Consider the following 27,461-nt stretch of genomic DNA (forward strand, 5'->3'; position numbering starts at 1 on the left):
CTTACTAGCTAAGGGGATGGATGTGTTCAGTCCCATGCAGGATCTACAGTGATTACTTTTATATTTTGTGGAACAAACAGAAAATCTTGCTAAATATATGTGCAAATTCTACTTAGTAAGCAAAAATCCTCTGACTATTTGCTACCATAAAATATGTCTTTCCAGGTCAGCTGTTTAAAGGACATTCTCTAGTGGTCTTGTGGTCTCTACTTAAAACACAACAACATTTTGCTCACTGAAAATACTGGTTCTGTGTACTATATAAATGTCACTCTTAGACTAACCTTGGTCTCTGTCAGTGGCGGTCACTTTTAACACTGTGGTTCCTGGTCCTTGGTTTTCCATCACCTGGGTCTCAAACTCCCCCCGCTGGAACACAGGAGCTTCATCGTTCACATCAATCACCTGCACACACAGCACCTGAGAGGTGGACAGCTGAGGTATCCCATGATCCTCTGCTACAATAGTCAGATTAAAGATCTCCTGCTCCTCCCTGTCCAAGGCTTTCAGGATGGAGAGAGAGCCTATAAGAGACACAAAGAATCAAAGACAACTCGATCAGAGCTTCATTCATTCTCACATGGCTCCTGTTTGTCCTTAAATGTGCATGTTGGTGTGTTTGGCTCTGAGTGTGTGTTTGGATTAAACTTGTGAACATGTAATTTTGTGTACCTGAGAGAGGCAGGATTTGCATGCCTAAAGGAGCCGTTAAAACAAATCCCTTACAGATTTGCTTTACAAGAATTTCCACAGTAAATGAGAGAACCGCAGTTACTGCATGCCTGTTATTTCATTTTGGTACTTTGGACACATTTAAATGTGAAAAGTGCAGTGCTTACTGTGTGAACATATAAACACACACTCAGAAAATAGAGAGCAGATCATCATCGAGAAAAAAAAAAGCTGCTTCTACCTAAAAACTGTGCTTATAGAAGATTTGTGTTTTTGCAATTTAAAGTTAATCCTAATGTATGTCTTGTGTTTATCTGGCTTGGTCAAACACAACAGAGTAAATCCAACCTCTTCTCAAACTCTGGCTTAAGTTACAGTATCTTCCAACCGATTATATCAACAACACACACACTTTAAGTTTAATAAAAACAAGGAAATAAAGGGTGTTAGTGTAAATTCAGTTTACGTGCTTTTCCTCTGAGACTTGTAATTTATAAAACAAGCAGCAGGCCAAACACATACATTTCTTGTAATCTTAAGTGTGAGGCTAAAGCTCTGATGTTCCTGCTGTCAGGATTCGTTAGCTCACATGTTTTCAGATGAACACAAATGGATGCAAAAACATTCACCATTTTTTTAGGTTTAAGGGTACAGGATCAAACACAAAATATGGCTATTCTCTCACTCTCTGGATTGTGTCAGCAAACATTACATGTAACTTTAATTTAATCCCACTGAAGACCTGAAGGTTTTCTTAAATAAAACAACAATTCTTACTTCATTTCAGAGGGAAAAAAAATATGTTTCAGTGTGGCAGCCAAGCTATGTTTGAAGTTGCATTCTCTTTCTTATAACTATGCAAGTTCTCAAACAGCATGACCAACGTGTTTTGTGAAGAAATGGCGGTACACATTAGAAACATTCGCTTTCAAGTGGTTAATAAAACTAGCTATAAAGCAGCTGTAATGTGAAATAAAAGAAAGTTCATGTTGGCAGAGCAGACATATAATTTACAAGCACTAATCAGGCTAATGATACCCCCCACATTAGCCTGGCAGTTTGGTAAATGTCTTCTCAATGCAATGCTAATCTACTATTACAGCTATGATTATCCATTAGCATAACCACACTGACTAAGAAACAAACCAGAAGAGAAATCAAGCCCTGTTACTACAGCTGACACTTGACAGCAATGAAGTAAAGACTTTTTTTCCATCTGGAAGCTGCATTAAGTGTCTGTCTCCTGGTTCTTAATCCCTTCTCAGCCAGATCGGAGCACGCAAACATACTGTAACTCTAAGATTACACATTTACGTATATATAAAGATATCAAAGGCCAAGTCCAAATCCCGAATCAGTGCCCATGAACGAACCCGTCAAGAAAAGGAAAACCAAAGCGTTATTCAGGAGAAATATTGCTCTATAAGGCATTGAATGATTATCTACCAAAGAGGGTTATGAGTGTTTTAGCAGCACTTCAGAGGGTAATTATGATGTTCTGGAAAGTTGTGTTCAGTCAGTGGGCTTCAATGGGTAGCTGATTATATATCAATCATGAAACCCTACAGAAAAAGGCCACATTCAAGTCCCGCTGTGTTAAATCATTCTAAGCAGGATTGTAAATGCACTAAATGATGCACATTTTGACCAAGTCGTCCCTTGATGGAGTGTTAATAGGCTATTTATGGGTAATGCCCAGTCTGCACAAACCTTGAGACATCCGTTTTAGATTAGGATATTTTTAGATACTGTGTATTACTCTTCAAAATAATATGCTCACCAGTGTTGGAGTTCAGACTGAAGCGACCAGCGCTGTTGCCTCCCTGGATTCTGTAAGACACTCTGCCATTTTCACCTTCATCTTCGTCTCTCGCCATCACATACAAAATCACAAACCTGACAATTAAAAAAAAAAGGGATTATAAAAAAACGTGGCAACCACTTAGAGCCAATAAAAATAAATTACACCAGGTAACATCAGCGTAAAAAAAACCTGTCAGATATCCTCACTCACCCTACAGGCTGATCCTCCATGACGCTGACCGCAGATGGCGAGCTGAAAACCGGCGCGTTGTCGTTTTCATCCGTCACAAAAACTCGTGCAGTGACGGATCCCCATCGTCTCTGAGAAGGATCAACCGCCTGGTCTGTGGCTCGCACCACCAGGTAGAGGGACGGTGTCGACTCCCGATCCAACTTCTCCCCGAAAGTGAGGACTCCGCTGACGGGGTCGAGGGTCAGGAGGTCAGGTTTGTCAGGCCAATAGTGCTCAATGGAGTAAAGTAGATCACTGTTGGGTCCACTGCCGTCCTGTTAAAATAAGAAATAAAGACCAATTAGAAAGAGAGTGTAGAAAAACGATTGAGCCAGGAAAAACACTTAATGTAGAACCTGGGGTGTGAGAACTCCATATCCAATTTAGAAATAGGTGTTATACAAAGTTATTATAACTCATAGTGAACTGGACATTTTTTTCCACAACTCAAAACCACATTTCACTGATGTCTTAAGTGTATGACGTTCTCTTTTTATATTTAGATAACACTTGACTTGGAAGCAATGAGATCACTGTATTAGGTGTCAAATGATTACTTATTCAAAAGAAAACTTATCTCAAACAATTTCTTTTTTATGACAATTCGAAGCCATTAAAAGAATGCTTAATATTTGAGATTTGATCTTCTTAAAAGTGAACATTATATCTTCTCTTTGTTATATCCCGCTTTAAATCATATATTTGCCAATCATCATCTGGGCGGAATTTTGGTTTGTCTTTTTCTTTTTTCTGTCATTTAAGGACAATCAATTAAAATGATAAATCAAAGTGTAATCATCAGCTACAACCTTATTCTGTTGCAACCATTAACAGAAAATAAACACACAAAAATGTCTGGTCTGATTTATGCTATTTCGTGGAAAACATGTTCTTCAGTTAATATTTTAAAACTTCTCAGCACATAATATATCCAGACTCTCACCTGGTCCAAAGCTTGGAAGGTGTATATGGAAGCTCCTGGCTCCATGTTTTCTGGTATCACTATGGTAACAGGGTCTTCAGAGAACTGTGGGCTGTGGTCATTGCTGTCCTGCACATTAATATCCAGTTGCACCTGATGGGTGCTGGGAAACGCCTGGGAGAAGTCAGACACCTCAATCTGCAAGGTGTACCTTGAACCCTTCTCATAGTCCAGCTCGCGTACCAGGATCACATCGCCCTTTAAACGGTCCACCATGAAAGTTCCATCCAGGTCTGTTCCTCCTACCACCAGGTAAGTCACCTGGCCTTCCAATAGGACGGATTCATGCTGGTCATGAGGGCGTACGGAGCCAATGACAGAGCCTGGATCAGCTCCTTCCACTGTGTTCAGGGTCATACTGAGCATGTTGGGTTTAGGATTGGACCTGGAGGAGCTGAGGACCTGAGGGAAAGGAAACAAAGGTCAAAATGACTAACATTTATCTGACTTATTCAGGGGTAGCATAGAGTAGGGTGTGAACACAGGGTGTGGAGTTGCATTTATAAATTGTTTCTGTCTTCACTTATAGAAACAAACATGATCTGCACACCAAGGAGCTCCCGTTTAAAGGATGTATTGACGAGTTCAGTATCAAACAGTTACAAATTTCCTGTGCTTAGGTTTTTTATCATTTTCAAAGTTAACACAACAGAGTGGCAGCATATACACCTTCAACCTTCATTATTTAAGGCCTTAAAAAAGCAGATGCATCTCCAAAAATTCAGAGAATAAAGAAAAAATGGAAATGTGCACAAAAGCTTCAGGGAGCTGCACATGTAGGTTTGAGCTAAAGTCCTACATTTTATTTTTCAGATAGCCTATCATAGTTAAGGACTACAGGTTCTTCTATGGGGTGGCCAAACAGATTACGGGGGAGCACAGGCTACCTCAGGCCAACCGCTGGAAAACAGCCATTGCATTGAGAATATCAAGAGGTGCTCTGTCCCGTGTATGATACAGGATTTGATTTCTTTTGCAGACAATGAAGCTATAAGGCCAACCCCAGCCCATCCCTAAACATAGCCTTGGTGATGTAGTCTGTTTCTGCTTTCTTGTTGTTACTATAATTACCCTCACAGGCATTCTCATTGTGCATGAAGACATTATGTGCACGCCTTACAGCAAATATCTTGACCTTGCAGCATTTTGTGATCAAGATGAGAGTCAGCATTTGTGACCTATGACCAAATAATGAAGGGTGTATTGGGAGGGTGTACAGTAAAACTGGTGATATTCCAGAAGAGCGAGTAAGTGTAGCATCCATATGCTGTGGTCCAGTGCCAGGGGGCTTTCGCCGCTCGTTGTTACAGCCGCAAGCTTCTATTTTGTTCTGAGACAGATCAAAGAGCTCTAAAGACTGCATCATCATCCAAAAATCTATGCATGCACCATCCTCTGCTTTCTTTACCAACATTTAATAAAATAAAAAAAGAGCATACTTTTTTTGGCAATTATATGAAAAGGATAAACTTATAAGAGGAAAGGGGTAATTTGAATGCATAAGCCTTATGTGCTGACCGAATGTGCAGACATTTGCAGTTAAAAACCACAAATCTTCCTGTTACAGAGTTCTATTTTTAGGAAAGATAGAAAACAAAACCATACCGAGCCATGAAACAAACTGGAGCAGCGATTTGACAATTCAAATGAATTTTAGTAACTTAGAAAAATGTATCCAACAATGTTTGCATAAAGCATGACTGGGCTCCAGTTCCAAGGTGTGATATGCCTATTTACATCCTGAGGGTTTCAATGACCTATTCTGCGATGCTTTAACGGTAAAGGCAACTGTACCTCCTTGTGTTCCCCCTCTACTTTTTCCCCAACAAACAGTGGTGAATCCTGTGTCTGATTATAGCCATAGCTATAGTACGTGAGATGTTACCTTAAAAGCATTACCTGGAAATGTTATCTCAGAAGAGGTTTGAATGTGTGTGTATCTCTGCTAGCTACCGTGCAGTAGCGTGTATTCCTTCTCTCTCTCCCTGTCTTTCCTTTTCTTTCTTTCTCTGTGTTGTTTCTTGCAGCTGGCTCTCTTTAAATCTCATCTGGGAGCATTTGATTCCAAGGTGCCTGTTTCCCCTCTGTCTAATCTTGGAGTTGCACAAGCAGGTTGAGGGGAAATCTAAGGCAAGCTCTCCTGCTGTAATTAGCATCCTTTTCCTTTCTCAAATCACATCACATAAAATCACCAAGCTCAAACCTCCACAGTCAAAGCAAAAACCATAACACGTCTCTGTGGCTTTTTTTCTCTTCCGACTGTTGCATTCCTGATACTGCATGCAGATACGCAGGTTTGACCCTCATGCTGAAAGTTCAGGGCAATAACTCAGACCAGACCAGCTCCCTCCTGCAGCTCTGGGTTTCTCACCTTGGGTTTCTGTTACCTCACTAACCTTTGGAGCAGGAAACACACAGTAGATTGAAGAGATGCTTTTGTTTGTTCAGGCACAGGTTCAGCTTCTCTCTTTCTCATATTTACCTCCTTTTCCAATTCCTAAGACAGTTATACTGCTCGTTTGTGCACAGTTTGAGGAAATTACTCACAGCAAGGAATGTAAAAGGACTGAGGTAATGAGTGGATGTGACAGTTTTAGTTTTGGTCACCGCATTGACCTTTGTTTCCGCTTGGCTGGTGCTTTTTGGAAACTTTTTGCAGACTAAAAATGTGTCGCATTTTAACATGCACCCTGGAGATATATTGGGATATATACAAATATGCAGATTATGTTTACTTGTATCCGTAGCTGGCAGGTGGAGCTGAGGCCCGGTGTGCCGTGGTCAGCAGCAGTCACAGTGAAGGCATACTCGGATCGCTCTGCCCATCTTAGAGGGGAAGCTGTTCTCAGCTCGCCACTGGTCGGGTTAAAGGAGAAACGCTCTGCTCTGGATCCTACAAAGGATTGCAACAAACATGGTCATCAGCTCAAAGTCAAGGTTATGAAGATGAAAAAGGGGATTCATGATACCCACCTGATAAAGAGTAGTATACAGTCCCATTCTCTCCCTCGTCAGGGTCTTTAGCTGTCACTGTGCCTACGGCTGTCCCAGAAGGAAGACCCTCCATCACCTATATTGGAGAGTTATTGATGTCAATTAACATGTCTTTTTTTCACACACTGTCCTTTCTACATACAGAATGATCATTATGATAACACCTAACTCCTATCATGTCTTTGTCTTCTTTTCTAGGACCATGATTGTTTTGGTTTAAAAAGAAACTGTTTATTGTTGCTTAAAAATCAAATAATAAGACTTGACAAACTTCGAAAGTGGAAGGAAATTTTAAAAATGTTGTTAATTTTTTATTATTGATTGGAGAAATTGTATGGTCAAAAAAGAAGATTAATCTCCTGCTGTCAGGAAATTGGGATTAAATCAGACACTTTATAAAACATGGGCATAGCCTCAGTGATATCATGAATTGTTTTTTAGTAAGTCATGAAGCCCAACGATGGCCGTCACCAAAGAAATACTCTCTCCACCCATATTTTGAGGAAACTTAAAAACAGGTCAAGAGGTTGAGCTGCTGAGGCAGGCCTAAAGCCTCCTGGCCAACATGTGCAACACGCACACCTGTCAGTCAACTCAGCCGCACCCATAGATATACGCAAATGTGTGCATTATACTCTTGGCCCTCACGTTATCAAAATGGATGAGTAATAAAAAATAAATCTGCCACTGTACAGATTTTTACCAATGAAGAAATCAGCTGTTAAGATCCAGAAGTCATTTTTGGACTAGCATGTAAACAAGTTTATTTCTGCTGTCAAAGTGCGGATTTTAATATCGATCTAATGAAGATTCCTTGGTTTTCTAAACCAGCCTTAAATGGAAACTAAAGGAACTGCAGTCGTTTGCCTCTCACATTAACTTTATTTTGTAACACTGGAGGTTGCCACTTGGAAAGGGCATTACAAAACATGCTCTACAATCTAAAACCAGAGGACCTTCTGTTTGGTCTTTGGCAATAATCATCTCCCTGACTCTCTCAAAGTCCTATCTGTCACTCCCCCTTCAATCTCACCTGAAGCAGCAGCTCCCTGTCCGGCCTAGCATGTGAGAAACTGGGTGCATGGTCATTTTCGTCCATTATAGTGATGTGAGCGGTACCAGTGGCGCTGCGAGGAGGTGTCCCCCCATCCTGTACGACAACAACAAGCTGATAGCTGGACTGCTGCTCTCTATCCATAGCCAGGCGGGTGCTGATCTCGCCTTAGGAAAAGAGAAGGAGAGAAGGCCTTAGCTTGCAATACTCGCAGTAGTTAGGGAGTCATTACCATTTTAATTTGAATTGACAAACTGCAAATATAAATTCCTCTAGGGTAATCATGCTGTAATTAGTGCTGTTTATGTAGTAAATACATTTCATCAAGTGAAACACAAATACAACAAACTGCGTAATGTAATCATAGTATAAACTGTTGTTATCTCAAATGGATACAAGGTAAATCATCAAGGTAATAACTTTACCTGTTTGTGAGTTAATCTGAAAGTGTCTGTCAGAGTGCAGCAGCCTGTAGGTGAGTCGAGAGTTCAGTCCTGCGTCTCTATCCGTAGCGGACACCCTGCCAAAGCCAGTCCCAGCCAACAGGTTCTCCCTGACAGCCAGGAAGACCCTCTCCTGGCTCAGTCTTGGGGAATTGTCATTCTCGTCAGTTACCGTCACCCTTACTGCTGCACTGCCTGTTCTTCCCATACCTCCAGGGCCTGAAGTAGCTAGAACAGTCAGCAGGTACATGTCTTTGACCTCTCTATCCAAAGAACTCCGAACAAACAGCCAACCACTGTCAGGCATGATGCCAAAACCTGCAGCGTCACCGTCAGGCCTGAGGCGGTAGGAAATAGTGGAGGCAGAAGATGAGGAGGAGCTTCCACCATTCCCAGAAGCCTCTCTGTTCAGGGCTCGAACCTGAAGGAAACGTGTGTTTAGGGGTGTGTTTTCCCGCAGCTCCACGCGGTAGGTCAGGGTGTCAAAGTTGGGACCTTGTGCATCCTGCGCCTGGATATGAACCACAAGGGTGAAGGTGGAGCTAAGCTGAGGGGCTCCACCATCCTTTGCGACCACCTGCAGGTCATAACGCGGGACACTTTCATATGAGAGACTCCCGATCAGACGCACCTCTCCGCTTCCGCGGTCAACACCAAATGTCCTCTGTCCACTGCTGCCCGCAGCTCCGGCAGAAACTAGGTCAAAGCTGAGCTGACCGTTATGACCGGAGTCCTTGTCGGTGGCCTGAATGGTGTAGATAACAGCCCCCATTTTGGTGATCTCAGGTAGAAGGAGGGACTCTGATGAGGAAGGCAGGAAAGTTGGAGCATTGTCGTTGACGTCTGAGATAGTTATTCGCACCCGGCTGGTTCCGTACGCTGGAGGAGAGCCGAAGCGCGCCTGGATCTCCAGGTCGAGACTGGAGCAGGTTTCGTGGTCCAGTGGGAGGGCAGTGCGAATGGCACCAGAGGCACTGTCCACTGTGAAGTAACCATCTGGGTCCCCGGAGGAGATGGAGTAGAAAATATCCTTAGTACCACCTGCATCAAGGTCAAAAAGGAAGACGATGAGAGTGAGTTAATGACAAAGGGCCTGCGGATTTAAATGAAACCTTAAAGAGATCTGTCAGAATATTGAGGTTACAATTTTAAAATGCTTCATTGTTCAGTTCATGCATAATGAAAAGAGGCATCAAATAATCAAATTTTAGATCTGAAAATAATTGAATAAATAAAGACATATAATAGTAGATCTGACAGAGGAAGTTTCAATAGCCTGCATACAGCTGCTGCTTATCTACTCATCTTTAGCTAAAATAATACATACCTCTCTTGGGATGGAACAAAAATATTGGTTTTGCAATAATACAGCTCTTTAAATATCCTCCTCATGGTGATTTTTATGACATTAATCAGTGTAACGTGAATAGAGGTAAACTGGCCGAAGGAGAAGTTGATGGCAGTGCAAAGAAGTTCAGAGATAAAGCATTGAGTAAATATATGAATACCACACTTTACCGTTTAAGGGATATTTTGTATTCTTTACTGAATCAGAGACTATGACGTATCATTATATGATGGTCCTACAATACATCAATCGACACAAAATCACTGTTTTATGTTAACGTTGTTATTGTGGGCCACGTTGCCGATATTGTATCGTGTCTTGAAGTACCTTTCCATTCCTTCCCTTACCCATTACACACCAAAAGAAAACCCATCAATGATCTATTCCAATGTTTTGGATTCAGGGAGACACTGTGTTTACAGCTCATTAAAGTGTTATGAAGAGATGAATTCACTACAGATTTACAATAAGATCACTCACTGTAAGCTTTGACCTGTTAACACAGACACAGATAATGGTTCCCCTGTCCACTTCACCACTGAGAAAAATCAGACAGACTCCCACTCAATACCCCAAACAAATCCAACCTCAGTCATTCATTCTGTCCGGCCAAAGTGGAAATAATCCTCAGTAAAGCCAACACTGTGTGATGGATGGGATTTCTCAATGAGTGTGTTGCTTTGTACAAGTGCTGAAGTAAGAGGTAGGACGTCACACACTCTGCTGCCCATTAGTGCATTTTTGCGCTGGCACTTACAAGAAAGTTGAAACCAGGTAGACCACATAAAACAACTTCCCCCTGGCAAATCATGTGGAGCACATTTGGACAACAAAGCGACTACAGACAGAATAGATATCTTTAAAAAAAGGAGAAAATACTTCAAGTGATGACTTAAGAGCAAACTCGTCCTCACCTGTCTTCGTAGAAGCACGTACGACTCCCAACGCCGTCCCCCTCAGGACATCCTCAGACACAGTGAAGAAATACTGGGCCTGCTCAAACACTGGAGACGCCACTGAACCTCCAACCACGCTCACATTCACCCGAGCATTGACAGGCGCTGTTAAGCCACCGCCATCCTCGGCTGATATCACCATGGAGATCACTGTGTTGGCTTTGCCGTGGAGTGAGCGTGAGAGAGAAATCACACCTGGAGAGGAGGAAACCAATAACTCTATAACGTTTGTTGTAAGATTAAAAAAAAAAAAAAAAGTTGTGAGACATTGCACAAACTCCTACCTGTGTCCTTGTTGAGAGTGAAGAAAGCAGAGCCCCCTCCAGGTATCGTGCGGTAGGTCACCCTCCCGTTTTCCCCAGCATCTGGATCATTTGCCGTCACCTTGACAACAGAGGTTCCCGGGGCACTGTGGGTACTGAGACTGACTGTGTAGAGGACTGGATAGAAAGCAGGTCGGTTGTCATTTATGTCCACCACAGTGACTCGAACACGGGCTACCGAGCTCAGACCACCCTAGAATAAAATAAAATTAAAACTTGGATTAGATTTTTAATTGTTGTAATAAAATACAATGTTAGCACACTACCCAAAGACAAAGCAGACAACAATGATAGTCTGACTCATATATTTAGACTGTCCTGTCTATCCCCTGAAAACACCATTCAATTTGTTTTCTATCCCTTTGTGAAAAGTGACAGTCCAGGACTTTCATGTTATGAAACTGTGACAATAGATTTATGTCACAGTGTAAAGAGGATGCAGCTGTTAAGGGGACACACTCAAACAAGTTCTCTGCTGAAGATCCACAAAATATGGAGCCAATCAACCGTTCTATGCATTTGTCAGAGAGGAGAAGAGTTCGCCCTCATTAAACTGTTTCTGCGGGCTTAGTTTTACGAGGCCATTAAGAACAGGGATGGTTGAGACAGAGGGGAAAAGACAGCAGATGAATTAAACTGGGAATGTGCTTGGGGTGGGAGAGAAGATGCATCAGGGAGTTTGGCTTGTAAATTATAGACCTGTATTCACTCTTTACCTGAATTGGGGTAAATAGAAAAAAAAACACCACTGCTACACTACAGCATACATTCATGTTTTTAATATTCATTTAAGTAAGTAAAGTATACACATGAGGATAAATTATTTATTGCTCCATCAGTGCCTATTTAAATCCACTTAATGTGATTAATTGATCATTTAAATGTGCATGAATCTACTTTAAAACTGCAAGAACAAAGACTGTGTAAATGTGGTCAAGAGAGCACCATATTTAACTTGAATGTTGTCCTTCAGTGCAGGCTTATACAAACTGGATCTGTTTTCTAACTTCCTAACCTCTCCGTGTGTTTGCTCTGATTGCTTTGCCATGCTGTTGCGGTTCCCCTTGATTTTTTTTTTTGAAGGCGAATGCAAAGAGACAGGACGCTGTCTTCTTCAAACATGTCCAGAATGTCTCTTTGAGATTTATTTGAGAGCAGCTGAACACATCTTTAATTTGCCTTCAGTTTGAAGCTTTGGACAGAGGGAGCATTATCCCACAGCAGGGGGCTGTGTTTGGTCATAGAGCAGTACATAGAGCTAGAGCTCAGCATACTGTGACCTTTTGATCTCTTTAAGAAGTCCATTTCTGCTTTAATTCACTCAGATTTGATTTTATAAAAGAAGCAACAGTTAAATTTCTTTCAGTTTTTTTTACTACTATCCACTCCTCAGCAGTGTGTTGAATAAGAAGCTTCTGTTAGCTGCCAGTTAGCTAAAGTAAAGTCTAGTCTAGCTAAGCATAGGATAAAGGCTGGAACAAATGGCAAATAATATGGGAAATAGTAACCTAACCTTAGTAAAAAGAAAGAGGCATATTCTATTCTTACAAAGTTACATTAAATGAATTGCAGTGTTTGTGCTAATCTAGTATGCTTACTTTAAATTTATTTACTGTTTTTTAGAATGGTGTTTATTCTCTGGTGTAACTTTTGGCAAAAACAGACAAAAAATATATACCATAAGAGGCCCAACTTTGCATTTTACAGTTGATTTGTTGAAAAAAGAATAAAAAGTTTCGTAAGATTATAACCTCTAAGTGATTTCTATATCTTAAGTGTTTACAGTAAGAAGGTCCTTACGCCATCTGTTGCAGTGACAGTCAGGTCAAACTTGTCCAATCCTTCATCCCGGTCCAGAGCTGTGCTGGTGCAAAGCTGTCCCGTCTCCTTGTCTATGGTAAAGTGGGACGGTAGTGCACTTCCAGATCCAGATCCCAGGGTGTAGGATATAGCACCGAAGGAACCACGATCCTGGTCTGCGGCTGACACCTGAGGGAAAAAGAAATATGTGGTAAGACATGGACGGTCCAACTGTACCAAACTGCCCGTGAGACACCAAGATTTCAGAAAGCATCACATCAACAAACCCAGCAGGGTCATAAAAATCTGCATGAAAGAAAACGTCCATCTGTCAAAATTATTATATACGAGCTATGGGCAGTTCTGTTATTACAGTGGTGTCCCATAATATAGTCACCTCGCAGGCTCGTTCATCTGCACTTGTCCAAATATCACACACCATAGCACTACTTGTTATGATTTCCAGAGTACTATAAAAACCAAGCATCTGCGAGAGCAATTCACTTTTATGGATTACACTTAAACATCATGCAAAAAAAAATGGAAAGATCTCCCCTGTGGTGTGTTTGAAAAACTGGCAGAGGGACAGGTGGTGCATTGTAACCGTGGATACGGGGGACGGAGCTGACAGGTAACCTTTAGTTAGAGAGGAGAGTTTTTCAACATAGGTTGTAGTAAGGTGCAGGGGGCTATCGGATGCTCTTTAATGAATGTTGAAAGTTCAAGTAGCACAATCTGGGTTTCCACTGGTATTTCAAGAACATGCAGACTGACTGAAACCATTTAAACACAAACCGCAGATATGAATCCACCATACTCTCCATTTCTCCTACAAATGGCTTACAAGTGCTTACACAGACAGAGGTCTTGACCTGACCTTTGACCTCATTTGTCTCATCTACTTAACATCCTCCTTTCGATTGCACACACACACACACACACACACACACACACACACACACACACACACACACACACACATACAGTAACACAAATATCAATTGTATGCTGCGATGAAATCTATTAAATCACTCTCATAATACAACAAAGGTTTCTTTGCAAAACACAAAGGGGAAATGTCCTCTGTGCTCCAGGGTCGTTTCTCTGACTGAAGTTTTACACTGAACCATTATATTGTTTGCTGCATGGCGTTTATGGGTCTTAAAAAAAAGCATTTCCCCTTCTGATCTGGAAGCCTTGAAGGCGGGCCAAGACCCAGGGGGCTTCATGACATCACTTCTTCTCTGTCGCACAGTCTCTTCTAACGAGAGATCAGTAAGACATCCGATGTGTTTGATTTCCTGGAAACTTTGACAACTTGGAAAAATGTGAACTTTAAGAATGTCGCATGAGAGTGTCATGACTTTTGTCCTTGAAATATTCTGACTTTTAGCCTCTTTAATCTATATTTCCTCATTATTATTCTATACAACTACAGTAACAATAAGACAAATGTAGGACATATTATGATCAAAAAAAGATTACGTTTTTTTGTCTTTTTGGGTAAAGGCCCGAATATTACCGGTATGTTAGTTACTCAAGAAGTTTTAATAGAATATCTTTTTAGAGTTGCAAATACATATTCAATTAAAAATATATTATTTCAAAGTTTGAATTAACATCTACAGTAAATAACACACGCTTCCACTGCAAACTGTCCATCATTTTTTTAAGATTTTGCACTCAACCTTAATCTTGCACATATCTGCAAAACTGTACAGCTTGTGTTTTTATATGATATATTGCGTCATATATAAATATAGTAACGTTCTTGGCAATAACCTGAAACAGATTCTGCCATTCTACTTCTGAAATTGTGCTGTCCCTGAACCCCACAGAGCACAGGACCGCCACCAGTGACCTTCCCTCCATCACATCAACACTTCAAATTCACCTTCAAGCTGTAGAAAGGTAGACAAAAACACAACCACCTTGACTCACACAGTCGCTCGTATAGGATATTAAAACATGGTTTTATTGAAGAACTGCTTCAGGGTTTGTAATCTTAGCATTAAAGTGGCTAGACAGTTGTGGTTTTTGACGGGTCATACTGTAGGTCCTCCGTTAGTCCGTGTTTACAGCTGGGGCTTTGAGATCATTGGTGGGATTTCCTAGAGAGTACAGTGTTGAGACTAACACTATCTTTGGGATCTGGGCTCATGTCTGGCTATGGCTCATATTTTTCTGGCAGTCTGTGATGGATTAGCCACCTGTGTTGATGAGAGCTTGAGGAACTTGTACATGCTCTCACAGACACTAACATATATAATGACCCCATTCTTTTCACTTAATCTAATTAAAGGGGCTTAAACACCCATGACCGCCCACCTGGTTATAGGGTGACTTCATCGTCACCTCCATCTATACCCCCAAATCCTCTTTAGATCACATTCAAAGACAAGGGACAAGGGGGTTTTAACCATCCTGGATAAAACAGCAAAGCAGAGATGACTGGGTTCGTTATAGGCTTTTATTCTATAAAGTGTTTGGACACAACATAAATAATTACACGAGTAGTGTTTGAAAGGAGTCCTGGGCCGGTAGGGAAGTTGGGAAGAAGAAGAGGAGCAGGACATTGATTCTCCACACACTCTAAAAGCTAAAAAATCCCAGCAGTAAAGTATGGATTCTTCACGCTGAACAAAATATGCAAGACAAAGACAAGGTTGCAAAAACCCTGTGCAAGCACACTTTAATGGAAACACTGGGAGCTATAAAATAAATGGTGCAATGTTGTGACTTTTTTCCTTTCAAATGCTGTATACAGAGCAGTAGATACATGGTTCCAAAACTTGAAATGCTGAAGGAAAATGTAGAAATATGCAGCAAGACAACAGAGAGTAAGAAAGACTACGCTCCCAGGCTGGAATACATGACAGTATTGTCAAAACACCAAGGTTGGATATGTGTGCACAAGAATGTAAATCCTACTGTAGAGACAGGAGCCTGCAAGGATCAAATCTCTCTTCAGAACATTTTCCCTTCCCTGACAGCACAGCACCAATGTGCGTGAAGCATATCCCTCCGAAAGATGGCCTGCCATTTGAATAAATATTTATTTAAAATCCCAAAAGTTATATAAAAGCTGGTGACAAAACTAGAAAAATATGCTAATTGCCATCAAACTAGCTTAAAGAAGTCCAAAACTAATTCAAAACCACAACACAACCTCATTTGTTTTAAAATGAAGCAAATGCAGAAGAGCCAAGAACTGCAGTTCCTTGAGTGTCCACCAGAGTCTGACTCCAAACTAGAAGGACATGTTTCAACAACTGAGATAATCATTCAGCCCGCCTCAACTCCACCATTTTGCCTGTTATATCTGCTTAGTTAGTTGGAGTCATCATTTCCAATACCTCTATTGTCAGCCTTTGAAACTCCTCTCCAGAAACCAATGGATTACATCACTGAGACAATACGTCCATGTTTTGTGCAGTCTAAGTTTAGAACCCAAACCATATCTAAACATTACAATATTACAACAAAAGCAAACTTTGTGCTTCTTTGGAGGTTGCTAAAACATGAAACATTTTATGTCTTGACCTCTATTTAACTATTCTTTTCCAATGTTTATTTTGCAATTGGCAGGGAGTCATGTACAAGAGCCTCTTCCATCAAACAGGAAATAGGAAGATTTAAGATTAAGCCAGTTACAAAGGTAGGATAAAAGTTGTACATATTACATATTTATGAGGCTATCTCTTCTCCAGAGCCTAAACATAAATTAGGTTTTTTTTTTAAAGCTCATCATCCAATGCAGGCCATAAGGTTTGATTAAGCTGACATGCCGATTTAAAGCCAAAAACTCCTCTTGAAACGCTTGTACAGCACTTATCCTGTCTGTATAAGTAGCTCCTGTTTTAAGCCAGTAAGATAATCTAGTAAACACACATCCTCGACGTGTCTTCTTAAATCAAGAGATCTGGTAGGCCAGACGAGGGTGTTTGCCAGAGAGGAATTCCTCCCACACCAGAGAGCTTGTTCGCTGATCCATAACCAGCCAACCAGCCTGACTCTGGTCTGCACACCTATTTCCTCATCGTTCCCTCCAGAGGATCTCCACTGTGATAAACATACAACTACATGGCAACACATACAGAGTGAGAGAGGCCCACACCTTTCAACATCTAAGTCTCTCTTGCTCTTAAGTATTCTTGCATAAAGTTGGTCTCTGTGATATTGTAACCACGTAAGGAACTTCCATATTTGCAAGTTTTTGGATGTGTGCTGTTGTAGGCAGGGTGGTCTTGTTGCTAGAAGGCCTGTTTTTTAACTTAAAAGGTCAAAAGTTGGTTCCCATGTTTTCTTTTAAAGGTTTTAACTAATACACTTTGTGGTAATACTTCTTATGAGTTATTGTGGATGATGCAGCATTGGGGAATATGAGCTGCAGCCGAAAGACAAACGTTCACATCCTATGGTTGTTAATAATATATTAAAGGGCCATAATGGTGGTTTTTCCAAGCAGATTTTCATACATTATCGCGATGGATGCCTGAAACTAATGGCTGCCTGGAAGGTGGTGAATGCCTGGAGTGCGGTTCATTTTGGAAAATGGTCTGCAGTAATGTTAAATACACACAATTTGTACTTAATGGGCTTAAAGTGCAAAAACCACCAATGTGGTTATTTCCTGTGGGAGCTCTGATTTCCTACCTGATGTCAAGATTGCAGCAGTGTTTGGAGAAACATTTTGTAGACAAGCGCAGCCGGAAATAATCAATGACAATGAGCGGAGGTAACAAAACTCAAAATAACTATAACGATAAATATGACAGAAATAAAATAAAGGTATCATCACTCCAGTACAATCAACTGTGTTTGAAAAGTAGAACAAATCAATCCACTTTTGTTGATTAAGCCAAAAATTTAATTTGGATGTTGGCATTGTCAGAGAAGATTCTCACCCTTTTTCCATCTTTTTATATCAATAAAAATATTGCACATAACAAAAATGCCTCTTAAAAATGTCCGTCTTGTTATTTCGGACCAGGAAGCTGGACTTTTAAGTTGAAAATCACTACTACTGTGCATTATCTGATGTACCAGCTGTGTAGTTTCTCTTTCCTTCAGCGCAATGGTCAGTGGAAAAATCATCAAAACACTAACACACATAGAAATGCACTTCAGGACTTCAGCATCTGCCAACCAGCTGAACTTATAATACATGATACATGGATCCTATCCAACATGCTTTCAGTTTAGGATTTTCATCCAGCACTTACATTTACCTGTCATTTAGTTCATTGTCCAGCTACAATATATCTGTCAAAACACACAGCTCCAGTCTCACACAGCACCAGTCAGCAGGGTAAAGACTATGTGAAAAACAGTCCGACAGAGCGCGCCGAGGATCAGACTCAGCCAAGACTCAGGGCTGGAGCTTTTTTTTGTCCACAGAGAGCCATTCGTCCCTGGCTTGGACAGTAGGGGAGCGATCGTTCACGGGAGCATTAGCAAAAAAATCCAGACCTCATTATTCATTATTCATTTCTCACTTTCTTCTTCACAAACCTATCTCTCTCTCATCTAGCTTTCTGCTTATCCTTTTTCTCTATCATGTGCTCCCACTGTCACTCCCATCCTCCTCCTGCAGATACAAGTGCAACTAGATGCTCATACACATCACCCAATTAAAGTCATCTGCCGGTGCTATTTAATGCTCGGATGTGGTTAGGTTTAAAAGGAAGTGTCTAATAATACCACAGGATCCGCATCTATCTCAAAAGTAACAGGTATACCATAAACCAAATTCTTCTTTTTGCCCTTGTTTCTGTCCTTCTCTTCCTTTCTACTCATTCCTTTCTTCCCTTTTCACTGTGCTCTACCTCCCTCTCTTCTTCCCCTCCTCATTTCTCATCATTCCCCAGATGTGGGCACTGGTCCAGGTGGATCCTGCTGTTCTCGGCAGTTTGTCTCTGTAAAACATCAGCTAGTGTCAGAAGGAGTTTTTTTTTTTGCACAGCTTTTTTGGTCACAGCTGCTGCTGCGTCCCTGGACTTTTATAGCTTCTCATGAAAGTGAAGGAGGGAGATTATTTAAGCTTTTTTAGTAAAACCTGTAAAACACAGAGATGTACCTAATCTACTTCTCCTCTGACTGGTGCCAGGCATTTATGAAGCGATCATTTTCTCCCAGGTCAAACAGGCCCGGAGAACGAAGAAAAGTTTTGTACAAAAAAGTTTTGTATTTTAGAGACTATTAGTCTCTATTCGTTGTGGTTTTATGATTACATTTTACTTTTGCATAGCTCTCCTTGATATCATAATGTTGGTTTGTATTATTTTAAACGTCTTTGCTGTAGAACTTGGTTTAGCTTGGCTTATCTGGGAATTTGTTTAACCAATATTGGTATCAGTATCAATGCAACGGTTATTTCCATGTATGTCATTCTTTTGTACACCATCAACCATTTTTTTCAGAATTGTCTCCTTTACCAAGAGCACTGTTTCACAATGAGCTGATATAACTAAACTATCTAGAGTAAACCCCAGCTGTCATAGACCAGAATTATCCTTTAAAGATGCAGCAATGTGCTTAAAAAAAGGACCTGGAGCCTTTGAATGTAAATCAACATAAGGTAATTGAATGCACGCTGAAGCTATTTACAACAAGCTGAAATAGGACTTTAGATTTAAAGGAATAGAACTGTGTGGGAGTGTAACGAAGAGCTACAACATTCATTCAATGTTCTTACTCTTCTTTTCCCACTTACACATTCCTTTTACTCTCCAGTGAGCTGCATTCCTCACATTATACATTCTCAGATCTCCGAATCAATTTCTGCCTCTCTATTGCCGATGAGTTGAGGCACTATGGGTACAATTAAGATATATGGCAGGGAAGAAACAGAAGGGAGGGGAAGGTGGAAGAGGAGGAGGAGGAAGAGGGGGAGGAGGATGGGGGAATAGTTTGGCAGAGGAACATAAGGCAGTGAGGGCTAATGATAACATTAGACCTTGAAATGAGAGCGAAGAGGACCCAGGCTTCATCTCACTACTCCTTCAATCTCCATTCCTCCCTTGACCTCCCCTTTCTTTCTTTTCTTTTCACGTCTCTCCTCTTTTCTGTCCTCTCCCCTCGCCCGCTCTTTCAGCACCCTATTACGGCAAGTGCTCGTCGTCTTTCATGTGGAGTTCACGGCTGGAAATGATTAGGGACATCAAACCAGTGAAGGGAAGAGAAGGGGAGGGAGGTGAAGGAGACGAAGCGAGAGAGATTGATTTCTATATTTGGAAGAAAGAGCGCTAATAATATTAATGAACATAATAAGGGGTGAAGGCCGCTGAAAAGTCGCCCTGCCTCTTTCTGTTTCTCTCCAACCACAAATGTGCATGCTTGTGTAAACAAAACAAAACACAGCAGGACACATTTGTAGATATCAACACCATAACTTCCAGAGAGTTGCAGTTTTAGCCTCGAGAGTTTGGAATACAGACATGTGGTGTGTGTTAGGACTTTTATCTGGGATGCATCTCGTGTTAAAGGACACAGGAGCCATTGTTCAGCCTTATCCACAATTTGTTCAAAAGTCGAATCATCATATGTTAAGTTTTGATGTTTTATGGTTCCCATCCTACAGAAGGTTGTTGCTTCCAACAGACCTGTTTTTTTTTTTTTCTGTTTAGATGCATCTTATCAAAATAAAAAAAACAGGTCCGTTCCACCATATAGCTTGAAAATGTTGTGTTGAACAAGATGTTTTTCAGTATACAAAATGATATTTTCATGATATCATGATTTGTTCACAATATCCAAACAAAGTCACTTTTCATGTGTTGACTAAAGACTTCTCTGAACGCAAAAAAGCAAATTTACATTATTATCGCATGAACTGTTTGAACTTTTTAATAAAGATAAGGTGGTCTTGAGAGTGGGTGGGTGCGATGTAATCGACTTGTGAACATATTTGAATTTTGGAATAAACTAGGATGTTGTATCTTCTATCATCATCGCAGATTGTGAGCTACCCTGCACAAACCACCACTAATTGATTATATGTTGCTGTTTTTTTGTTTGTTTGTACCTTTGTTTTCGGTTCATTTTTTTATTGGGTAGCAGTAATACCTTTCCATATTATCTCTTTATGTCTCTTTTACAGTTATATGATTCCACTGTGGCAAGACAATAATCAATTATTACCAAAGTTCTTATTATTACAACCTACCAATGATTATACATTTGTCACCATTAGCTCTACAAGCTGTGAAATCTATTCTGAAAACAGGTAGAGAGAATAAAGCAGAAGGAGTCCGCTGTGAATGGAGGACAGAAGTGAGGTCAGGGGGAGATAAAAAGCTAGTTACAGGGATGGACAGAGGGATAGAGGAGCACAATGAGGGATGACATCACCTTTCTGGACTCTGAGGAGTGATAAGAGACGCGAGGGGATTTAGATGGTAGTGATGTTATCTTGAGCAAAGCCCTGCAATGTGGCAACTCTTAACCCTGGGTGTACAATTATGTGTGTGCGTGTGTGTATACCAAATGTGTATGTCTGTTATTCCTTGCTTATCCTCCCCCTTTAAAGTGGGAAAGTCAATCCTGTGGTACTTGACTGACAGCTGGCTGGGCAAAAATTAGCCCTATTTTGTAAGTTATTGACAACTATTTATAGCCGTCTAAGTTCTGCCCTCTGTCTGTTATAGATGACTCAGCAAGCCAGAAACAGCTCTTCATATCTGTGAAATACCAGGGATCATATTGTCACTATAAGCTAACACGGAAGCTAATGAGGAGCCTGTGTGTGAGTATGCATGTTCACCACCCACTGAGGTGATCTGACGCTATATGTCCACGGTTTTGCTAATCAGATATGACTGAGGTAATATGGACCCCAATTATTAAGAATTCTCAGCAGAGAGACAGAGTGTTCTTTTTAAGCATAATAAGGCCAATTAACATAGCGCCCTTGTAAATGATCCTTGGTCAGCAATCAAAGTCGGACATTTGTAAACTTAATGAGGCTCAACGCTTTTACATCATTCCTGTGCAGTGCAACAGATCTGTTTAATTTTATAACAACATACCAACATACTCAGAAAGTGAAGTTAAAACTACTAAACAAATAGAAAAAAATGCTTGAAAGTAAAGTTTTTTCCAGAGCACCTCTTTTGATTTACACAGGGAGGCCTGTCATACAAAGTACGGGTTGATTATCGCTTATTGTGGTCGAGATGTAATTTTGCTCCAGAGATGAAGAGAAAACAGCAATTAAAGTGAAGGGAGAGCACAAAGGCAGACTGGAGGTGGACCTCAGACATGGTCTGCCGTCTGAGGCTGTCTAAGCTGTTGGGTTTTTGGAAGTTTAAGAGAATGAATAATGGGAATGAGTGTCGCTGCAGTTGGGACACCACTTGGGGTAATTTCAGGTCCTGTATCATGCTAAAACAGCCGTAACTGTTTAGGAGGACGCATCTGGGCTTTAATGCTGCAGTTCTTTTCCAAAGATGGGAAAAGGCATGTGTGTGTGTGTATATATATACACATTTTGTGCATTTTGGTGGTTTATCCAATACAAACATGACAAAGAGATGGATAGAGTGTAGAATCTGCTTAGCTTTTTTCTCCTACACTGGGACACCACAGGATTTTATTTACTCTTTGAGGAGTGTGCGACTCTAAGACCACTGTATATCATTGGGAGTGGGTACTTGGTATTTGAGGGTTAGCGTCTTGTTGACTGTTATTGTTTCCAATTGTGTTTTATTTGTCTGTATGGTGAAGGAAAAGGGAGGAAGAGAAAGGGAAGAAGATACTATATGCTTGGAAGAAACTGAAGCTCAAAACGACCTACATAATCTACTTTGTTAAACATGTTTCAGTGTGTTAGCTTTGCAAATTGGAAAATGGTGTCCAATGAAACCCAATCCCCTATGAGTGTCCGTGTGTGGGCTGACACATTGAACACTTCTGATTATCAGTATTGATTAGTCCATCTGTGAAAGCAAAAGGCACACAAAAGAGGAAATCAATAGCTGGGATTCGAACAATCGATCAGGGAGTCAGCTGCCGAAGGCGTGGAGAAAGTCAATGTGAACTCGCTCAAGGAAAGAAAATATTTTTAATAAAATTCTTTCATCAGCAAGAAATGAAAGTCCTATCAGGTGTAGACAAATAAAACATTTATCACATTACTGCGTTGTTTGAAAGAAGTTTTCCAATGACAGGCTGAGAATCATGCATTCAATAAGATGGTTCTAGTTTTCACACAAATAGAGATAGACACAATATCTTCTTAAAATGAGACACTACACACAAAGGTTCTGGTTTATCCTTGAACAGCTTCGCTCCACTTAACCAAAATAGTGCCTCTAAGCCTCTACAGCCCTCCACCCATTTAGTCATGCTTCCTGAATGTGATCCCTGAGGCCAAGGGACAGTTTCATCATCTCTCACCGTGTCACCAGTGTGCTCTAACAATGACGACAATGGATGTTAATAAATTCATTAGACTTTAGACATACAGTATATGGCTGAATTGTGGTTGTGGCAGGTACTTTATACAAATCACTTTATACAAATCAGCATTTAGTTATTTTGAGTGATGCTTTGCCATAGCAAATAATTATAAATTACCCAAAGGGATGGTCTGATTGGACATTTCATGACTATCACATTAACACATCACTGAGACTTGTTATTATATCACTCCACCTCAGGTGTTCTGAATACTGTTATTTAACATTACAACAGGTGATCTTTGGCTTGATTTAACAAACACATGTATCACAGAAGTAACCCTCAACAGATTCTTATTTCAATATATTCCACTTAAATGTAATTATTTTAGACATACACAAAGTAGTAAAAGTGCAGGAGAATGTTTAAGTTGCAGACAAGAACTAGAAGTGATGTTGGAGCCAAATCCCTTATCTGATGAAGAATAATAATCTGCAGCTGCTTATTACTGTTTACTGCTATTAGCTGGAACTGTTTTGTAAGGGACAAAGTGAGCTATACATTATCCCGCTTATTACACGGATACTTACTTAGGAAATCAAGAATTTGAAACAGGATATTGATTTGAAAATAATTGTATTGATTTAAGAAATATTTATTTCTTCAGCTTAACTTAGTCTGTTGGAACATACAGTTTGAGCTGTGTCCATAGCAATGGCTAACCATGTAGCCTTTCTGAAATGAAACAAGCTGATTTTATACACATTGAACTGAACATTTCTTCTGATGGTTAAATGAGTGACGGTGAACAGATCAGCAAGAATCAGCAGGTTCCCTTTCCATTCAGCAGTCTTTAAACACCACCGTACCCCACAGCACGTTCTCTTTAGTTTTGTAGATGTCTCTGTCATACAGTTTTTGGGTTTTTTCAACCTCTTTCCCTTATTGTTATCCTCTTCTTTCTACTTTTCCCACAGTAAACAGACTGGCGTCTAACTAACAGGACTTCTTCCCACAGATTGGTATGATGATAGTGTATGATGATCTGTGTCTGTGATAAGAGCCAAGCCCATAGAAACTGTGTGCTTGTCTTGAGAACAGTGAGCTATCAATGGATAGCAGACTGTTGCTATCCCTAGCTGTGCCAATCAGAATCAAAATATGTAATAACCAAACAATATCACACTCAATGCTGTGTTGTTTTACAGAATGACAAAAAGTCAGTTGGGCTGTGAGGATCTGCATCTTCATACCTATGGCAAAACACAGCAGTGCTGATAGTCTGTACTACAGCACAACCTCAATTCTTATAATGGAAATGGGTGGAAAAATATCACAACAACTTGGTTTCCTGATAGTTTCTCGTGAGGCAAACTTGTTTGAGAAAAGAACCCGATAAATACTCACTGAACAGGTTAAAAAGTTCCTTGTACCACTCACCATCATAAGATCAAAACATGGCAGATGAAAATGGCTGACCTCGCACAGAGGTAAACAGCAAAAATCATGTGTCACTGCCACAACAATTCCATTTATCTTCTGCCTACTGCACTGCTGCGGTTAGGGCATTGTCGTAAGTCACCAGATGGAAGTCTTTAACTCAAAGACTTATTACATTATTTATCTATTACTTTCTGAGCTTGGGGGCTAAGAATACCATAAATCTAGCCAAAGTTGAGTTAAAGGATTCTATGCTGACATGTTTCCAATTCAAACTAAATCAAGGGTTTATAAAGAATATCTGAATGAAACCAAGTCCCCCCTCTGTGGAGCAGCAAGTTTTTTTTTTTAATACAAACAGGCTTCCTGGCTACTTGGAGCCTAATTTTTTCCTCATAAACATTTATGTTTCAGTGATATTTTATTTCTCGATGTGTAAACCAACACGAAGCGATGTGGGAGGTTTGAGTTAATAAGGCCGAGTGTGTTTACCACTGTGCGTAAGCTAGGCTTTAATATAGACTAAATTAACCACCCTCTGCCTTTTGCTTTTGCCTTTTTAGAAGTGCTCATACATAGAGCCAATACTTGCCTGACAACATTAGTTTAGGTGGGGGTCATTTAAGAGTACGTCTGTGTGTATGCGTGAGTCCCTGTGAGATCAAATCAAGTGAGTCTTGACGACAAAGGTCAGTTAAACTTCCAGCTGCGCCTCTCCATCCTTGACCCCCAGAGATACGTTTTTTAGTATTTTTGTGAGTGTGTGTGTGGACATCAAATTCATGTCACTAAAAAATATTAAGGAGGATCACCCCTAAACTCTGTACCATGTGATTTTTCTTCTTCTTTGTAGGTTTTTTTTTTTTTTCAACTAAATCCCTCGTCTATGTCTGGAGTTTCTCCACGTCCCAACATCTTTTACTCTTTCTGCCCGAGGTCAGGCAGTTAGCAACCTCCACCTGAAGGATGTGACAACAGTAAAAGATAGTAGGTGCACCCCCTGAGCTTTGAGCTTACATGAAGTGTTGGGTTTCTCTGATAGTTGTTGACAGCAGGGAGGCACAGCAGCTCCAAACAAGATGTTCCATGTGTGTGTGTTTCTCTGTGTGTTTGTGCAGTTTTATGCACACTTCAAACGGCACAGTACTATCTGTAAATCCATAGTGTATGTGAGTCAAAGTATGAGAGTGACTGTTTTACACGAGGGTGAAAGCCAGGTCAGGATAAATAGGTAAACCACGAGCAGGCCTGTGTATGACAGCCGCAGTAGCTCACCCTCGCTGTTCCTTCAATGTAAATTTACTTACGAAAAAGCTTTCTTTTATTTGCATTAAACTAATTTATTTGCCACTTCAGTGAGTTTTTTTGACTTGATGGGATTTATTAAAATAAGTCTCAACATCCATTTAACAGACCTAAGGTCAGAAAGGCTTAAATTAAGTAATACCTGCTAATTCTAAACACACACACACACACACAAGGCTTTCAGTACTTTCAAAATGTTTAATTAGGCAAGCCAAGTGAGATTTCCTTGAATTAAGTCAAACAGCCTTGTATCATGTGTACCGGCTAATCTGATCAATACAATCAAATTAAATTAGGTCACACTCATATACAGGATAAGCTCATTTACTTAAAATTTCAGTGAACAGTGTGTCATTCATACAGAATATATATACATACACATAGGTTCACACATGCAAGTCAATTGGAGGGCTATTGCTTAGAAAACTTAAAAATACAATACGTTCATGTTCATATTAGAATGAAGGCTTACATCCCTATAATATGTGCTAAACTAGGGGTGTAACGGTATGTTTATTCATCCCGAACTGTCATGACTTGGACATCACTTTTTTTTTAGATTTTGTTGTTTAGGCTTTTATGCTTTAAGGATAGACAGGATAGTGGATAGAGTTGAAAATCGGAGAGAGAGAGAGAGTGGGTCAGGAGCCACGGGTCTGATTTGAACCCGGTTCGCCTGCTTCAAGGACTACAGCCTCTATACATGGGGCGCTCGCATTAAGGGACCACCTGCGCCCAAAACTTTACATTTTTTGAAGGTGTTCTGACCTGGTGAGTATAAAGCCTGAGTATTGTTGCCAACCTACAGTTGTTTGTAAAACTGAAAGTATGCAGACAAGTGGACTTATGTGCATTCATGTGTATCTGAGTCTGTTTGTGACTTGACCTTGTACATTTTCTACAGTCATGTGCATGATAAGGGCCCAACAACATGGAGGCAAACTTAACGGCTGCTAATATTGGACCTCAGACTCAAAATGGAGCCAAGTTGATTGCGCAGTTAGGAGTAACAGGCAGCAATGATAACTGGATTAGCTTCTCATTGACCCCGGCCTGAACCACAGTCGGAGTCAGGGATAGGTCAGTTGCTCGGTTCACAGTTAAGAGAAACATATAGGTGTTCTTCTGTCTGAACTAATGCCAATTAGCATCAGGGTGGAATAAGAGATGAAGCTAAACACACTTAACAAATGTAATGGTGAAAGGTTTAACTACCTGTGTCCAGTGCAAGGCCCCTGAAGGTTATGAACTCTAGCTGCTACACATGGCGTGCTGATCATTTACAAACTGATTGCTTCTGTTAAAACAAATGTACTAGCACACGCACACTCACACTCTTTGCACACTTTGCACTCTTTCTGACACACAAACTGCTGAATGGGCAACGTTCAGTCAAAGCAATTACATCTTAATGAATTCTATTGATTTGACTTTATTCTGCTGAAGGTTCAGGAGCCAAACACGCACACACAGAAACACACAGAAACACACACATGAACACACGTGCTTACAGTATAACAAAGTTCTGCCTTATTGACCCACAGAGATACAAAAATCCTCAATGTGTAAGTGTGTGGGGGAAGGATATTAGCCACCTCGATTACATATTCATATACAGCCTGGGGTGGTGTAAAACTAGCTTATCCTTGTTAAATTAATTTCCTGACTCTGCACATGTGAGGTGAATATGAGGAAGTGGCGAGAAGGC

The 27,461-nt window shown here is 40.5% G+C and overlaps 1 protein-coding gene across 1 annotated transcript in view; it reads right to left on the reverse strand.

Moving 5' to 3' along the window:
- The window catches only part of LOC109988390 (protocadherin-16-like), an 86,530-nt gene that overhangs the window by 10,191 nt on the left and 48,878 nt on the right, over positions 1-27,461 (reverse strand). Inside the window, exons 5-15 of the mRNA XM_065963088.1 lie at positions 12,608-12,796; positions 10,769-11,000; positions 10,443-10,679; positions 8,163-9,221; positions 7,717-7,904; positions 6,663-6,759; positions 6,425-6,582; positions 3,651-4,091; positions 2,687-2,982; positions 2,453-2,568; positions 285-524 (exon numbers count right to left, since the gene is read on the reverse strand). Of these exons, the coding sequence (XP_065819160.1) occupies positions 285-524; positions 2,453-2,568; positions 2,687-2,982; positions 3,651-4,091; positions 6,425-6,582; positions 6,663-6,759; positions 7,717-7,904; positions 8,163-9,221; positions 10,443-10,679; positions 10,769-11,000; positions 12,608-12,796 (3,253 nt within the window). The remainder of the gene's footprint in view (positions 1-284; positions 525-2,452; positions 2,569-2,686; positions 2,983-3,650; positions 4,092-6,424; positions 6,583-6,662; positions 6,760-7,716; positions 7,905-8,162; positions 9,222-10,442; positions 10,680-10,768; positions 11,001-12,607; positions 12,797-27,461) is intronic.

This window comes from Labrus bergylta, chromosome 14, assembly GCF_963930695.1.
Source record: "Labrus bergylta chromosome 14, fLabBer1.1, whole genome shotgun sequence".
Lineage (NCBI taxonomy): Eukaryota > Metazoa > Chordata > Actinopteri > Labriformes > Labridae > Labrus > Labrus bergylta.